The sequence below is a fragment of the Battus philenor genome, unplaced genomic scaffold, assembly GCF_028537555.1.
Source record: "Battus philenor isolate CCGP_79_NKW_IND1 unplaced genomic scaffold, ilBatPhil1.0.hap1 SCAF_21, whole genome shotgun sequence".
Lineage (NCBI taxonomy): Eukaryota > Metazoa > Arthropoda > Insecta > Lepidoptera > Papilionidae > Battus > Battus philenor.
The window spans coordinates 4,451,191-4,470,462 of NW_027181684.1; the positions used below are offsets into that span (position 1 = coordinate 4,451,191).

General features: G+C 34.0%; 1 protein-coding gene across 19 annotated transcripts in view; it reads right to left on the reverse strand.

Moving 5' to 3' along the window:
- Positions 1-4,154: 4,154 nt before the first annotated feature.
- Positions 4,155-19,272, reverse strand: part of Tm1 (tropomyosin 1) — a 32,412-nt gene continuing 17,294 nt past the window's right edge. For 4 of the 19 annotated variants that reach the window (XM_068766325.1, XM_068766326.1, XM_068766317.1 and 1 more), the window contains 7 exons: positions 17,505-17,638; positions 15,090-15,207; positions 14,288-14,358; positions 11,236-11,311; positions 10,737-10,799; positions 8,581-8,650; positions 4,155-4,417 (listed from right to left, as the gene is read on the reverse strand). In XM_068766325.1, the coding sequence (XP_068622426.1) occupies positions 4,332-4,417; positions 8,581-8,650; positions 10,737-10,799; positions 11,236-11,311; positions 14,288-14,358; positions 15,090-15,207; positions 17,505-17,638 (618 nt within the window). In that variant the 3' untranslated portion in view covers positions 4,155-4,331. The other 15 variants (XM_068766327.1, XM_068766333.1, XM_068766331.1 and 12 more) reach the window with 11 other exon arrangements.

Consider the following 19,272-nt stretch of genomic DNA (forward strand, 5'->3'; position numbering starts at 1 on the left):
TGATACATACATGATTTCGATGCGCATTTATTAAACAGGTTACGAACCGACTACTTTGTTTTATTTTCTTTACCGTTCAGCCTGCTAAATAAGATTTTTTGATTGAATTTGTTCCTCTGAAATACGGAAATATTGTAAACTATGTAATGATAAAAATGTAATAATACAAGGTAGAAAAACTAGACGTTGTCACATTTTGTAACAGCTGTGTAGGAGAGCCGCTTATGTTTACTATGCTTTAATAAAATGTATCAATCCTGGAATGCATCCAAATTAAGTTTTAAATAAATATCCTTCAATTCCATAAAAGTGCACACTTTAGAGCTATACGTCATCTTACAGGCTGCCAGCCAGTGAACGAAGTCTCCTGTCAGCCATCGCTGACTGACGTGGCACTCGATGTGTTAAGGCTAGAGAAGATTCTAAGTGTCAAAAATAGTAAAACTTGCAAAGAAAACTTCCAAAAAAAAACTCTATGCCATACAAACCACAGAGTATATTAAAATACCTTCTCTTTTTTCAAACATTTGACTAATAGAAATCTACAATTAGCGAAATAATATAGCATCGTGTACCATAATGTATTTCAATTAAAACCCTTTTCATTGCTAGTTTAGCAGTGTAAAAATAAGAAATTATTATTATAGTAATTGTTCATTATGTAGACAATAAAGAAACAAATGAAGCGACAACTGTGAAACACATATTTTATTCTCCTCTCTGTTGGACTTCACAAGGTTAGTCAGCAAGGTGCCTGTTACAGTTAAAAAATAAAAAACAAGTAGTTTATATAAATGTAGATTTTATTAATTGAAACAGTTGTTCAAAGCTTTGACGCACTCACTTGTATAGAAAAGCTAGATCAGGTAAATGAAGCAAATGTTCACAGAGTATATTATTACTGAAACTATGTAACTAATTTCTAAATATACAAACGTCACAAAATTACACTCGAAGGCACCGTGTCACACAGCGCATGTATGCCCCTACATAGTAGACACGCCGTCTCTTCTATACTGCATTTGACAGTCCAGAATTCAGAACGCAAAATTGCATCGCAATACTGTTCACCAATTAATTTTGAAAAACGAGATTCTTTCGGTGGTTGGTTGTTAATGATGTTAGACATGTTGATTTTAGACGTTTTAAAAAGACAACCTCACACAATTCCATAAAATTAATGTGGTGTAAGACGACAGGGCAATTTGTAAAAAATTGTAAAATATATAAACTAAATAATTACAGAGACTGTATAAACAGTTTCAAAATTTAACGAAAAATTAAGCATTTTTCGTTAAATTTTAAATTCATTTCTTGTTATTTAACCTCTACATGGGAATGTGTAGAGGTCAAATAACCCGAAATGAATGAAATAACATGGCAACAATGAAACAAATATATTATTCTTTTAATGCGAAAACTGGCATTGAATAAAAAAAGCATTTATTCTAATAATTTAAAACTTGCAAACCTTTGAAAAAGTAGCAAGTGTAAACGCATCTTTATATTATTGTCGACGCCCACTGCATTCAACTGTCTTTTTCACTCGTTGAGAGTGCGGTTGAGAGACAATTAACTTATCCGACGAACATGTAATATTAACTATCTCTATTGGAAGCTGAATTCGTACCGCATGTGTGACACAGACCAACACGAAGATAGTATAAAAATAATCGTAGAAAAACCGTAAACATTTTAAAATTCTAAACACAAAACCCGTTATGCTAGTACACTATTATCTTATTCATAAATTAAAACCTAAATGTCACGTAGCATTCTAAAGAATATGATTTGTATACTGAAATGTAATTGTCACATTTTCATGGTATAGGCAGTGCTAAAAATAGGGGAATTAATATCAATTTCTCCCCAATTGCCATTAGGTTATTGTTAAGAGCGATACTTAAACTTAGATGGTTTTATTTAAAAGAAAACCCACTCATAGCCGTCCAAGAAACGCAAATAATAATTGAGCATATTACATACGGAAATCATGAATCAAGGAATTTATTACACCAAAAAAGTTTTTAATATATAAATATTCTAACATCTTTTTTTTAATTTCGTTCAGCAATCATTTTTAATATGTTTTAAACATGGACTTCTGCGTTAAACATAATTTGTTTCTCTTAACGAACTCTTAAAACTCTATCGCCTAATTTTAGTTCGAATTAGTTTGTCTAAGTAACTCGCAAATTTCATTGTATTTTCACAAATATTAATTTATTTTCAAAATATCGTAGTGTTAAAAATTTTGTCTTCGCTTTTTAAAAAAATAAGTACAAATTTACTGAACTAGTTACATAATCCAAAAATATTTAACTGAATTAATAATGGGATTCTATAATTGAAAAAGAATAATCAATTTATCTAAAATTTAAACAAAAAAAATTTTTAATTTATAATATTACTACTTACTATTGTATACTTAAAAGCTGAAAGAGTAATTAAATCATCAATGATTACTATAACAGTGAATAACTGCGTAAAAAGACTGTATAAAATATCTTGGTTGAATTTACACATTTTCTCTTGGTGAGCCATATACTTTGCTATAACCTCTATCACAAAGTTTATAAACGCCAGTTTGAAGGCACGCACAGAATCATATCGTTTTTAGTTGCATAGAGTGCATAGTGCAAAAAATATAAGCAACGCATACTCTTAAACATTCGCGCGAAGATACCCGTCGACTCACACAAGATGGCGCCCACCTTTCTCAAAATGGCCGCTTTCAGTAGCCGGAGAGATCCGCAAATGTTTGGTCTACTTCTTCAGCTATCGCTTTATATTTACTACGCTCTTCCACCACCTCGTCTGTTATTAGTAAGAATTAATTTTGTTAATATTAAACTCAGTTTGACTTAACCATACTGTATTCGTCGGACGGGTTAATACAAGAATATTCACTACAAATCGAATTAAATAATCATAATATCATAAGGATGCGTTTACATTGGTACCAAAATATCATTTACATTATCACATACATACAGTAAATAATATAAATGTATCTTAAAATATAAAAATTGTCACTTCAATACTTTTAAAAATAGCAGCCATTTGTAAACACATCTTTACAATTATTTTGCTTGCTATTTCGGTCCAGCGAATATAGTTTTAATTTAATGTAACAAATAACATGTAAACATTTCGGTTAAAAAGTTTTTGAAATATGTATGTTAAAATAATAATCACACTAACTAATGTAACCACAGCATCTAAACGCCTACTGAATGTGAAGACATGCAATACTAATTGATTTCAAGCTATGAAAATATTGCTACTACTAAGCTACCCTCAAATTTACTACTTTTCAGCAACAAAATAAGTAACCTACATACCTTGAGTGACAAATTATTGATAAATTAGTGAACAGTTTGAGTAAAATATTCAATGTTTAATTCGTTACGATATAAATAAATATGGTCGTATCAATGAATTCGGTAATAAGTAGAGATGGGATTAATATTTACTCAAAGTTTACAAACTATAGAGACAACTTTAATTAGAAGAAGCAATAGATGTAATACAGAAATGTAACAAAAGGAACTATTTCCTAGCATACCTGCGCATAAGCGGATAGTTTGCCACATTTTTTTTTTTTTGGTACAAAAGTGTTTTCTGTAATATGCCAACACATCGACGTTAAATAAACATATATTTATTTAACCAATCTCTAGTTATAATTTTAGTACATCCAGGAAACTCATTTTATAATCGTTTTCACACATATATATATATATTTACATATGTATATAACACATCTTTGAAACTAACAAGACTCAAGATACTTGTAATTTGATTGGAATATTTCTTTCGTAGAATAGTCAGTTAAGAAAGGATTCGAGAAAATCCTACCCCACGAAGGGGTTTGAGGAGATTTAAGATAAAATAATGTTTATTTTCAAACAAAGGTTTTAATGCATATCATAAAACTTGTCCAAAATATTTTTTGGCATGTTAAATTACCAAAAAACGGATTTTATAAAATTACACCCATAAAACACAGTGCGTAGCACGGGAAGCAGTCGTAGTAGCTCGTGTTATATAACAAAAACTTATAAATAATCAATCGAGAGTTTTAAAGAGGTCCTAAAGCAAATAAAATTTCACCCTACAAAGGTATGTGATAAAAATAAAATAAACACATGGAAAATAAATAATAAATTATTTATTATGATTATTCAAAAATAAATACCGCCATAATCTATGGATTGTATACTTTAAATCATTATAAAATAAAAAGTAAAATACGTCTATACAGATATTGTGTGAATCGCGGGCAGGTAGCGTTGCCTAGGCGCGGTGCTGGACTGGCGTTGGAAACCTTATTCCTTAAGGATGAGCTCCACGAACGCGGTGTCGAGGTCGTCTCCGATGTCCTTGTACTTCTCCTTCTCGGCCACAAGTTCGTCTGCATATATTCGTTTATTAGAAAAATGTTTTTTTTTTTCAATAAATATGACATTTTTCCTGTGTCCATGTTCCTATGCTTTTCCGTTAAAATTATTTTTGAAACGCTTGCTTACTGGCAATAAGGTTAAAAGATATTTTTTTCATGGACGCGATATATTACGTGAAAAATTTACACATGACCAATCGACGCAAGGAATCGTATTTGCTGTAATTTTTAATATGCATGTAAGAGTCAAGTATGAAACCTTCACAGGACAGAAAACTTTTTAAAAAAGAAAATAATCATTACTCAAAAATTTCATCGAAAGAGGACAACTTTAATATAAAGAAAAAAAATCTTATATTTATATTCTCTCCTATGTTATTAAAAACTTATTCTTCGAATGAAATATAACTTGTCTGTGTTGGAAATGTCTAGAAAAATATATATCCGTAAATATTATTTTAAAAAAAAACTTTAATATACATTATTTATACCTTTGTGATTTCTTTTGTAACAAAAACATTAAACCCAGTATTAAAAAACTCGGATTTTTGCGACTTACAGCAAATACGTTTTCATACGTCGTTATGTATCTTTATACAGGACATGATAAAGTTACATGATGGGTTTTTATTCATTGCCAGCGTACATTGCTATCATTGCCAATACGAAATCCGCGCGCTCTAAGTCAAGTTTGAAGCGAATTAGTGGCAAGATAATGCGAGAGAGCGTGTGGTACAAGTAATATAAAGTATGCTTACATGTTGCGTTCCTTTTTACTCCGAAGCCATGCGTCGTTGTCATTATAAAGCTTGAGCTCGAAAAACTCGAAGCACTTGAAACGCTCTCATGCAAGGAAGCGTTTGTTCCGTAAAGTCGAGGACGTTTATAGAAAAGCAAGTTAATGGGTAATGTTTTACTAAGTTTAAATGCATTCAAAGTGAGGCGTTAGTTTTCTCAATGACAGCGCGTGCAACGGCCGCAGAACCGTGGAGGCGTAGCTGCCACCAGGCCCAGTTCTCTGAAGGCGTCTTCGACTTCTGTGCCAATTTTGTAGAGCAACTCTTTGCCGGAGAGCAGATCGTCTGCGGAAACCAGCGCAGTCAGTCTAACAACGCGAACGTTAGTTTGCTTTTGGGCATGCTTTAAACCACTCTTGCTCTTCAAAAACGATTTCTCTTACGCCATTCCATCAGCTATGTTTACATTTATTTGATGAATTAAAATTTACAAAACTATAGTCGCGAGGGTCTTGGGGATAGTGGATATAAATGGATGTAGTAATTTTAAGAAAACAATGTAATTTTATGATTCAGGGGTTTCGGTGGGTGTTGGAGCAGGTGGTGGATTGCGCGCTTCTTCTGCCTGACGCTCCCTTTCCCGTCTCGCTTCCTCCTCCTGCCTTTCTTTCTCACGTTTAGCCGCTTCTTCCATCCTCTCTTTCTCTCTTTTAGCGGCTTCCTGTTGCTGGGCGCGATTTTTAACCGCATTCTCCAGCTGCCTCTGTGTCGGTTGGACTCCGGGAATCAACTCTACCACCGCGTCGTCTATGTTATCACCGATGTCGTTGTACTTCTCTATCTCGTTGATCAGGTCATCTAGAGCAGGCATTGCAATTGAGCTTTTCGCTCTGTAATGGGTTTTCTAGAAGATACTATTCTCCATGCCTTAGTGATTTTTTCTCACGGGTTGCATGCATGATTACATTACTGGGTGTGTTACATAATTTGCTTGTTGTAACAGTGTTACATGCTCTAATAGATTTCGTTATATCAGAACGGGTACATTTTAAATACATGGACGATGCCATGCTTCACTTAGTGACGTCATCGGATATTTCTTCTCATGCCCAGTGCTTCGAGTAACAGTTATTGACAATACTTTTTTATTAAACATTTTCTCTCATTTTTATATTTTATTCTTGACGACCAGGGACAATGGATTGAAGTACTTAATAGCTGATAGAATCGACACATGATTAGTTACACTCACACAGGACGTTGAAAGGGTTCACACGGATTAGTAAAAGAATACAACATCTAAAAATAATAATATTATATATTTATAAACACTTGTGTTAGAATATACTTAATCATTTAATTTATTTTTCACGAACTTATCAATTAATAAATCGATAATATTTATAAAAACGGGACTGTGGATTGATCGAAGGTTTTGCACGGTTACGTTCTTAGTTCATAGTAATAAACGTCCGCTGTAGGGAACGTCGCCCCCAGTGTCGAGGTCGAGAGAATGATTGCCAGCACGAGTACACGGATAACAACCGAACCGACGGACGAGCTCTTACATGAAACGCTACACATTTACCTAGCGATTAAATTAAATAAATAACAATTCAAATTATGACACAAGTTAAGAGACATACTCGAAACAATATCAAAATAATTCATAGCAAGTATAATCCTTACACGTATAAACGTTACCGTCACTCCAATAAAAATATCTAATCTCTTATATGATTAAATTAAAATATAGAGTACATAGTAAATAGCAAACGGTGCACTCCTAGTAAATATTATTAATTTTAAAATCATGTCTTTATAATAAAATGAAAATTGATACACGAATACTGACGCATATTGGACCCCTCATTGGAATGTTCATTTGAAAATGCCAGACACTTTCCATAATATAGAAATAATATTTAAATTATATAATAAAAAAATTGTGAATTGCATTATGAATTATATAAATAATAGAAAATAAAAATTAGTAATTTGTGTACGAAATAAAAAATTGCACTTGGCAGTGGCGTCACAGCGAACACTCCTTACGATAAAATAAAAAAGCGGCTGGCAATTACTCTATACTAGAAATGTTTAGGCTCCCGCTCGAATCATCTCCCGATTGGTAAGAGAAAAGATACTAAACGATCGGTATAAAAGAAAGTCTTGACATAGAGATGTTAAAAACAGATTAATAAGACTTCATTTGCATTTCAAGCCAGAGTTTAGGTCAGGGCCCAGTGTACTTTAAACAACTTTAATAAAAAGAATGGCGAGAAATGCGAATAAAGTGTCTTTACGGGGAGATGTAAAAGCGATATGCTTCGCCCACTGCCACTTGGACGAGCAATTCTTGCACCTTCGTCGGTGGCTTTAGTTCTGAGGAGTTCTTCTTACGCAAATTCACGAGTGGCAACCACGAGCCGGAAAATGTGGTGGACCGACTACATAATTAAAGTCGCGGGATGTGAATCTCGGGTAGCACAAATCCGGTCATTATAGCCTTCTTTGGGGGAGGCCTACACCGGACAGTGGGCGTCCATGAACTGCCTTGAAAGAATGGGGGGATGAATCGAGCGGGGGAAGGGCGGGTGTGGGGGGCAGTGTTCACATGTTCTGGATGTCGTGGAGCGTGGCCTCCATCTCCTCTTGCAGGAGTTTGCTCTTTTCGCGCTCGGCTACCAGGTCGTCTGCAAGGTCGGATGCGACCACGTCAGTAGCACACAAACATTCCTTGCAAAAATAGTCATTGGCGATTGACAGCATACGTATTATTATACATTTAACCCACGTAAAAAAACATTTGAAATAGCAGGTTTAATTAATTAGAAGTATGAAACATATTTAGAAAAAAAAAACTGTCATAACGCCAAACAACGATATTTGCACTAAAGGCACAGGCAAAAAAAACATTTAACGAAATAAAACCATGCAATCACAGAAACAATAACATCAACGTTCCGAGCAAACTATTAACACATAAAATACATGCTAAATATGCACATAATTGAAATTTCTCTAGGATCATAATAGAATCGACAGTTATGTGCATTGGTAGTAAACTAAAAATAAAACTGTTACGATAATAAGAATGAAGCTAGATTTTTAGCGCAATGAGTGAAAAACAAAGCTTTCACAACTATTGTACAGTTTCTATACACGAGGACAGCTCTCGCGTCGAGCCTCGTGCCCGAAGCGTTGGTTATTAAACTCTGTCGCAACTTGACTTCAGAGATCTACTACTTAGCTAAACTGCTTTACCGGACTATGTCTGAGGAACCTTGAAAACTAGCGTCATAAATAATTATTATTCATACGTTTTAACTTCCTGCCATAATGCAAAGTTAAATAAAATTACATAAATATTTTCCAATAAGATTTTAACTAAAAAATAATATAGATGTTGGGTGTAAAACTGAAAGAAGTCATTACCTTCCAGCCTGTCGACCTCCTTTTGAAGTTTCTGAACAGAACGCTCGGCAAATTCGGCGCGGGCTTCAGCCTGAAAACATTTATTTGAACTTTAAAGTACTTGTCTTATAGATAAACAGCCTATTCTTTGGAGTTCTATACTTAAATGTTTCTTGTATTTCAATTTATCCAAATAACGTTTATGAACATCAAACAAAGAATAAACTGTTTAAATATCCAGCATGCAAATTATTATTTTCAAACATGATTTATATGTACATTAAAGTTAAATTTAATTTCTTTATTTACAACTTTAAAATATTTTAAAATAGTTTTTATTAGTTTATACAGGTATTAAAAAAAAATACAAAGTTATGAAGCTAAAGCGACACAAAACCCCATGCAATTTACCTTGACCGAATGCAGCTAATTGCTGAGTAGGCTAGGCTCACTATGAAAGTAATAAATATACATATACAATATATCCTATATTTCCTGTACCGAGAGATGGTGGTGAGTAGTGCCATCAACAATAGAAGAATAGTGGCTTTGGTCGCCAAATTTTAAATTGCCAGTTCGAAAATATTACATTAAAATAATATTTCATTATTTTTAATATCAATACAAAAATAATCACATTTTTAAAAAGTTTCACTTGAAAATTTTATTCGAAATCGATCTGTAATTTAAATACACACAAAATATTTTTTTCAACAGTTCACTACAAATTTTTTATTTTCCGTAATTAAAATGAACTGTTTCTGTAAAGTCCATATTTCATTACTTCATATTACTTTTGCACGGATTTTTGGGAATTATTTAATTTTTATTGACCTTAAACGAGCACTTTTCTAATAACCGTATATAGCGTGTAAAAATAAAGTGGGTTGTAAATTCGTTTTTAAACAACAAGATGGCGACCAAAGCCTCCAGCAGCGAGCGTGACTTACTTGCGACAGTTTCTGCGAGAGGCTGTGAATCTTATCCTCGACGTGTTCCCGCGACGCCATCGCCTAGCCACACACGACTCGTTACAGATGGCAAGCCACCGGCATGCTGGCCGCATTGTGAAAGTACGCTCTCAAAAAAGTTTTAACCCTCCAAACGATTCTACCTTCACGAACCCTTTTTATAAAACTCAGGTTACGTAAAATTACGACCACTTACGTGCCTATTAATACTGGTTTCATAAGTCACTTTAAATATGTAAATATGTGTAAAATGTTAATTTTGACATACCTACACTAAACTAGTTGGGCGACTTATTTGACGCAAATTGTTGTTTTTTATTTAATTTGGCGTACATTATTAAATTTTGCCACCTTCTATACGTATATTATACGACACATAAAATAGATCATAAGTAGATCACTACTGAGGATCGTGACTGTTTTAAGAAAATTGGATAAATAGATATATGTAGACAATATTACAATAAGAACCATATTAAAAAAAAAACAAAACTCAATTAAAGCGTACAATCACAACACAGGCGCCCATAGTACAAAAATAATAAGTAAAAAGAAAAAATACACGGGAGAGAGGGAAAATAGAGCTAATTTATAGGATAGGTGAAGCACCAACCGCTGACAGCAGACGTGTACACGAACCTACCACCAACGTACAGCCCTTACGTTTAACTATTAACAGATAAGCGTCACCAAGTCGACAGCGAAGGCATATACCTACATCCTCCAACACAAATGCCAACAGAGCAGGACCAAAACCAAATCTATCTACTTCATCCACGCTCTTCCACTTTACCTCTTTCAGCTGTGCACTGAGGATTTTAACTTGGCCTTCGTAAGTTTCCTCCCTTTGCGTCGCCTGCGATTATCATACGTTTACTAATTGACACAAAACAGCGATAAAACAACTCCATGCAGCGTCGCACAGCGTCGCAACCGAACATTTCCAGTTTGCAACACTGATAGACACCATAAAGTTAAAACATTAATATGCTAAAATCTAAAAATTGTTAATAAAAAAATAAACACAACATCTATCGTTAAAACATCGGAATGGAGGGTAAAAAAAAACTGCGACGCACTAGGTTGCATGCCTGCTTTACCGGTTGGTAAAAGTCAGACAACACTACACTAGGAAGTGGATGTGCGGTGAATGCAGTTAGGCAAGCGTAAGGAAAACACTCGCAAAGATCTGGATCGCTCTCACACCTCCTTTAGGCGGGTGGTGAGGGTTTTGATCTGATTTTTGTACTCCTCTTCGCGCTGGTTGGCCTGCACGGAACGTAATATCATTAGCCTACATGTCAACGAACTATTGACGCTACACTCTGTTATTAAAATCTTTACACACTTGATATTCTGTTTTCTTAAAAGAATAATACTGTAGCATCGCGTCTTACCACACTCGTTGAACAGCGACACTAACGCCCTCATTATAATGGTGACCTCTACTATATTTTCTAAGATTACCTACATTTATAATAACTTATAAAAGTATCCTAACTAAACAAATAATTTTAAAGATTTACATATATTCATGTATATTTTTTTACATGTCCTACGTGTTTAATCATAAACACGATATATTTAGGACCAAAACTTTTGACATGGTTGGTGCATCATTAATAAATAAAAAAAAATCTTGTCTGCAATAGAATATTCCCTTTGATGTACTAAGTTTAAGAATAAAATCAAGATGCCATTATACCTTCTCCTCGGAGACTTCAAGGGATTTCAGGTTGTTGCCAACGACACGGAGTTCTTCCTCAAGCTCCACGATTTTGCTAGAAAACAGTGAAAAAGAAGACAATCAATTTCTACTGAAAACAATTGTTATAATTATATTTACCAGTTCTAAAGATGTGCTTAAGTTGTCAAAAATACAATTACTAGTATTATACGGGGAAAAAATAAAGTGAAAATAATTTACATTCTTTAATTATTAACTATTTATAGATCATTAAACTTATCCAAATTTTTTGACATTGTTTTCTGGAAACTTATACTTAAACTTATACTATACTATAAGTATAAATTATTCAGGGAATCGAACCCGCGACCGACGATTACAAGTCTCAGTCTACACCTGAGCTACCACCACTGCTCGATTTCACGGTATTAGGGTAATATATGTTCTCTGCGTACCAAAATACCGCATTACGATCGCCAACCAGCCTGCCAAGCATGGCAAAATCCCCCTTTGATGTTTTTGGGTGAGGCCTACAATGTACATCTATGGGCTGAAGCGACGACTGTGTATATATGTAAATACGTATGTAAATTTCAACTACCCACCGTTTCCATACTATGGCTGTCTGGAAGAGACTGTCTTCGATGTGATAAGACCGCCCATTGTACTTTTTTCTTTTTTTTACTTATTATGCAACTATCGTATGATATTTTGTAACGTGTACAATAAAGAGCATTAAATAAAAAAAATAAGACATCATTAAACTGTGGGCGTAAAACATAATTGAAACTATAATTATTCTCCTTACAAAATAGTTAAACCGAAGCGTGCAAATTATTTACTTGTTTAAATTACTATGCTTTCATTTAGTTAAATATAGAAATAAAAGGCCAACGACAAAACATGCGAATTATAAAATATTAATAAATTTATTACATTAGAATTGTTACTGAAAATTTTAAAAATGACCATCGATTCTTTTTAGGGGTAAAAACCTTATTTTTAAAATTTTCTGTAACATAATAAGCAATATTGAGACAACAACGGCTGAATAAATCATTTGATTCAACTCGGCAAGATCTTTAAAAATTACTAAAGATACCACTTATAGAAAATCGAATATTATACTATCTTATGAGTAACTATCTTTCGAATGATATAAATATTGAAGTTCTGATAGGTCGATGAAACATATTACATATAATATACTCCATTATTTCGTAATGATTAAATTACATAAGAAAAAAAATTGTGTAACTCCTGAAATATAGTTAACACAACTTGCTTTACGTTAAAATTATGATTCATTGAAAATTTTCCAAACATTAAATTTTGCAGAGTCCATAGAATCATATATCAATTTCCATCAAATTTTCGGTAAATTAAGAAAAAAAATGTTACGATGTTTGCAGTGTATAAACTTTTATTCACGGCACTACTTTTAAGGACTGTAGAAAGCTAAAATAATAATGTAATTGAAATATTCACTTACCTAGAAGATATTTTCAATTGTCTACGATATAGCAGTTAACTAAACGCTGTTTATAATGAACTGAACTGTCAGTACGTATAGACGCTAGTACAGACGTTATAAAAAATATTGAAACACTAACACTAAATCACAAATAAATACTTTGTTTACTAATTGTCACACTTGCAATTATTTTATTCAACAGTTGTTTATCGTAATCAAATACGTCTCAGCTTCGGATTTCTACAAGTGGTATCTAGTTATCATCGATAATTTTGGAAAAATCGTTTAGGTCTCGTTGGTTCGGTGGTCCGGTCTCGTTTGTCCGGTCGTCTGGTCTCGTGTACTCACCAGTCGCTCTGCTCGGCTCGCTCCTCGGCCCGCTCTAGGTCTTGCTCCATGAGCACGAGCTTGCGCGCCACCTACCGCCCGCCGAGCGTTAGTACACGCCCACACGCACACACACACACACACACTAACGCTACGGAGACGTACGCCGCTCACGACCGCGTCCCGCTTGTGCACGTGCAAATTGGACTCTAAGGTGATGCAACTAAGGTTCGATATCGAACTGGTGTAATGGTGACACTTTCGTGCAAAGGATAGGATATGTGGAATTTTTAAAATGGTTCACGGGGTTACTTAACCTAAGGATTTTAAGGTAAAGGAAAGTAAGAATAGAAATTTCTGCTTACTTGCTTCAAGCGGTAAACACATATGTTTTTACCTGTTGCATAAAAAAGGAATTAAAAGCGAACGGGATCAAAGGAAGCGGGCAATCGAGAGCGGCGTACGAACTCAATGTAAGTAATAAACGAGGGTTGTCCCAAAACATTTAGCCGTAATAACTTTAGTATTCGTATTTAAATAAATCTAAGTGCTATCTAGTGCGTCAACGTATTCGTTATGTGATGTGTGCGCTTGCATATGTGCGGCACGCATACGGCCAGTAATTCTGGTGTAATGCGGTGCATATCTGAAAACGAAAATTGCCCTATACCACACATATTCCTCGGCCTAGCCTAGCTAGAGACTAACACACATTGAGAACAGAGTTTAGTAGGAACATTGACATGATAGTAAACATAAGAAATATCCATGAGATGGGGCAACCCTTGTTTTTAGTCGCAACAGGACAAAGACGCTTGCGTCCCGTGACAGTTCACATGCAACCCTGTCCTGAACTTAATATTATGCAAAATAAAACAGGCATTAGATGTAATAAACAATGCAAAATTAATTTAAAAACCAAATTATTCTCGTTCGCTGCTTCCATCTCGCAGACTACCTAGAACTGACATGCAAGAAAGAAAAATAACCGAAAACGGAGTTTACCCAATATAGGTAAGTCGGGTTAAGTGCAGGAGTTAACGATGTAAAATGAACAACCATGCAGAGGCAGAAAAAATTGCACCAGCCTCGATGACCCGCCACGTCACATATCCTCATTTATTTCATAGTACATTATTAATGTATATTAATCACGAATATCGAAAGGATAGTTTAAAAGGCAATTAATTCTATTACTATCCCTGTACTGTGAGACAGTCAGAGGTCGTGCTCCGTGGCGGTCAGCCGGCAAAGGCAATGAAAACCTACGATTCGCCGGCCTCGGCTCTCTCCTCCGCGCGCTCCAAGTCAGCCTCAACCATGGCCAGCTTACGAGCCACCTGAACACACCATACAGTATAAGAAATCTCACCTTAAAATCAACGCATACAAACACTTGTGTAACCCTTCATATATGGCAGTAATGCTTATGTAACACGCACAGTGTACTTGTTCTGCCTTATAAGGCAAAGAAACTCAAGATCAGGCGCAATACAACTCCATCTTGGGCCGCTGACTTTTACGACTGCCTTTACCGAGCAGGGTCAGACGTCAGGGGAATTGGGACAACGTATGAAAACCATCTGGCGTCCACATGTCGAGGTTTTTTGTCGGACACTCGACTACAGTTATACGTGCGAATCATCGTATGTTGTATATCTTGAATAGCGATAAGCTATCACCTTTATGAAGCGTTATGAATCGTACTTTTGTCACAAATGACACAGCATGCTAAATAACGTAGCAAATATAAGAAACCGGGGGTATTGTTAAATAGGACATTATATTAGTTTCATATTCCATACATTAAAAACAACGAGGGTGGGTTAAAATTAGCCTTAGAATTATAGACAGGGATATACAGCACAAGAACGGGCGCATGTTATAAGAACTAGACATAAAATTCAAAGGGAAGATCAAAGTTGAGTGCACACACAAACAGAATTATCTCGGGCAAATATTTAATTTGCTCTTCACAGATAACACAAAAATGATTCGAGGCCAATTAAAGGACTTTGGTTAAATGCGTAACAATGAACAAGCAAACCAAACGACATCTAAACTCAAAGACCTCATCGTATTTCTTGTCGGCTTCCTCAGCGAGGAACCTGGCTTCCTTCAGCTGGTTCTCCAAGGCGTCCATACGCTCCTCATCGGCCAATGACCTGTTCTCCAGAACCTTGCGGGCACTGAACGCCATAACACAACATTTGAATATTTTGTCAAATATGACCTAATAAAATCAAGGGTGACCCAAAGTTAAGAAGACATGCAAAACGAGCACGATATCGGCAAGGTACACTCAAAGCGAACAAACGGCTTCGCGAACTCTGCTGCAAGAGAAACCAATCGGACCCGGCTTTAAACGAGCTATAACACCACTTTCCCGTTTAACGCAGGGTCCTTATTACCTTAATATATTATTCAATGCTTCAGAGTTATGTTTTATATTCAATGTATATTTTATAAAAACAAGTCTGAAGCATTTAAATACATGTATATAGCAGTCATTGACATGACTATTATATGTTACGTGTTATTACAATATATGCACTATATATTCAATTTACAATTACCTATTATAAATACATAATATATTTATATGTAGCCGTGTACAATATGTACACATGTTTGACATTTGAAATTAGTGCAGAAAGGTGAAACGTGTTTTGTCTGCTTTTTTAAGTCTTCGTCGAAAACGATCGCATTACAAATTAAGGACGTCGTATTGACTTACTTACATCGATTTCTCGCATTATCGCCTTGTGTGTCACTTTCAAAACTTTCCATTTTTAAAAATATATTTTTTTGTACCGGTGAAATGTCAAGGAGATTTACGTAACTCTATTCAAATTAAAAATATTATATTCATGTAGGCACAGGCACTTTTGAACCGTCGATTATTTTAACATTGTAAGTAGTAAGCTACATGCTCTCAAAATTCTGATCTGCTGAGAGTGTCAGTCAGAAACACAACAGTTGTTCTTTTCAAATGAAATTAAACAACTTTTAATGTGTACAATATGACATCAACCATGTAAATAAGACAACAAATGAAGTTCAGGACATTTCAATCAAGTAAAAATTTTTGAATGCTACAATGAGATCTATTTAATAAAAAACTTTTAATTTTTGACAAAGAACTAAAAAAAGGAAGGTCTTAGATATCTTGTGGAACGTTATTATACATGCGTACGTACACCTTGATCCATGAAAGATTTAACTTTTTGAAGTTGAAATTTACGCGTTACGGGTTTATTCTTTAAGATTTTAAATTTTGACACGTTTTTTATTTATAATAACATTGTTAAAAGAGTTTTATCAACAAGTGCATATGTTGTAACAGCACGGGTTGTGTAATACTATGAACGAGCTTTCACCTCTTCGTATTTCTTGTCGGACTCTTCAGCGATGAGCTTCGCTTGTGACAGCTGGGCTTCCAAGATGGCGACCCGATCGTCCTCCATATTGGTTCGATTCTCCAACGCCTTGCGTATTCTGGTTAGTGCGGGCCAAACACATGCATGTTATAAACATCGATAGACAGAATGGTCTTGTGAAATATTTTTATTCGATGAGGTGATGAGAGAAAGAAAAAACAAACATTTAACATTTTTGTGTATACTCTAAAAGTTAATTCATAAACTAAACTCGTGATAAATGTGTAGGTACTTCAGTTATTCAAACACACAAATATTGAAGATATCTTAACGTAATGTTACATCTGTCATATATTAAATATAACACTAAATAAAAACACAACACTCATGCAAATGTATAAAAGAGAATAGAAACAACAACCGTATCGACTTCTAAACAACAAAATAGGGCGGGTATCTTAAATGTCAATGTAATTTATTCAAAATTATTTAAATGTTAATAGCTACGTTATTTAACGAGATACTCATCGGTTTGGTGCTTAAAATTTAGTTAATTCGTCAATATTTCAACACACAATTTACATTATATAGGTTCCTTTATATATTATTTAGTCAAATATATATTAAGTTGTTCCTGGCTGTTAATTTCGCCTTACATGTTATTTATTTTAGGAGGTATAAAAGAATGTAATATTTTTTTATTCAGAAGTTTTTTTTTAAGTCAGATGAAGTTAGATGTAAAATTCACCTTATAAACTAAACTATCACAAACTACAAAAATTGATTTTAATTAAAAAAAATAATGTCAGCGATAAATGAAAGTCACGCGAGCTAATCCCGATCATCTCGAAATAAAGGTTTAATTTTGTTAATTTTTAATGTTTTATATTATAATATTTTTTTTTTTATCACAAACATTTTTTTGTAATAAATATATAAAGTATTGATAAAGTTATGCAACATTACTAATTAAATAAAATTTCACAAAGCTCTTAAAATCAGCTTGATTTCGAACAAACTATTTAGAACATTTTTATTGTTTTGGGATAGTTTTATAAAGTACTTGATCACTGTTGTTGATTCATATAAAAAAGGACATGACTCACCGTTCAGACTCATCGGCAGCTTGACTGGCCTCAGACAACTTGGCGGTGGCGGTTGCGAGACGCTCCTCGGACCTCTCGAGGTCCTCTTCCAGGAGTTGGATGCGTCGGTTGAGTGCAGCCACTTCGGATTCGGCCTGTGGAAATCGTTTTTCATTAAATAATGCATCATCTACTCATTTATGTATAATTCTACAATTCTTAGGAGACGCCTATGCCTTGCATTGGACGTCTATCGGCTGATGTGACAAAGATTTTAGTACAGTAAGTATCTTAATAATACGTAAATGAATAAGTATAAGTATTTTATGCCTTATTAAGGTATGAGTATTGTAATCATTTTTTTCTCCAAATGTGTTAAAAATTATAATATAGCCTATTAACCTTTTCATTATGGAAATAACGTTGAAACAGCGATATTCAAGTGTATACCAAACAACTAAAAATAAATTTGAACAACATAGTTAACAATATTTTTTTCTCTATACAAGATGTTTTACTTTTTTGTGCCCAAATACATATGTAATATATGCCTCTGTTCTTGTACATCATATATGTAAGTACATCGGCACCGCATTGTTAAATGTCTACGTATGATACGTGTTGTGAATTAAACGGATTGGAATATTTCGCTACTCGCGAGGCCCAACACTATTTATATTCCACTGGCTTGCACATGTCTATGACATCACGCGTCCTTGTTGCGAGGAAGCTATCGAACGAGTCCCAGTTTTTCCTTTTATCCTGTGTCGTCATGCGCTCGTAGACGCTATTAATAACCCCAGACAAACTTATCAATGCTACCAACCTACATATGTAACTTTAATTTGATATAACATGAAAAAAAAAACATTTACATGCCTCTTGCATTTACAAGTATAATACAAATTAAGAGTCATTGACACTATTACCCATAACATTTAACACCATATAGACATACAAAGAGATAAGACAGTGAACAGTGTTTGTTCATGCCATTATTTCAATGTTTTGGCATTAATTTCTAAGGCCCAAAAACATTGTTCCTAGATCAAAAATCATGAATGTTTAATAGATTATACCAGTATCTAACTCTAATACTTTAACCATACTATAAAGACCTAAGTAACAGAATGAGGTCAAAATATAAACCTAATTCACACATAATTTTCTTTAATTACCTAAAAAGTTGTCTGATGAGGCTAAATTTTCATATTACAATTACAGATTTACCAAGTTCATGGTAGCCAAGTCCTAAAGGTAGACCAGCCCATATCTGAGCTTGAGGAATCCAATAGGAACCTTAGCTTGGTCTATTCACATTATTTATTTCACTGGATTAGGTAAAATCATTAGACATTCATTTCCATTTTTTAAATCACCTTTGACTATTGTAACACAAGAGTTAAAATATAGGGTGACTGAACATGAATTCCTATTAGAACATATCTGTCAATGAACTCCTATCAGAATTAAAACCAAAACTTCAAGACAATAAATTATTGAAAAAATTATTGAAATTGGATAAATTATTCAAACTAATATATTCATTATGTTAAAAGATTTTGCTTTTACATTTTACAGTTAAAAATTATATTTGATTCACCAGAAACAATCTAGAATGTAATGGGAAATATTTTTTGCATAATTTCAAACAACTGCAGATGATTAGTTTATTAGTTAATTATGATTAGTTAAAAAAAGGAAGAACTAATCTTACAATAAACCTGCACTAGGTTATTATACAAAACTATTCATTTTTAGTTGAAATAACATTTCATTAAAATAATAT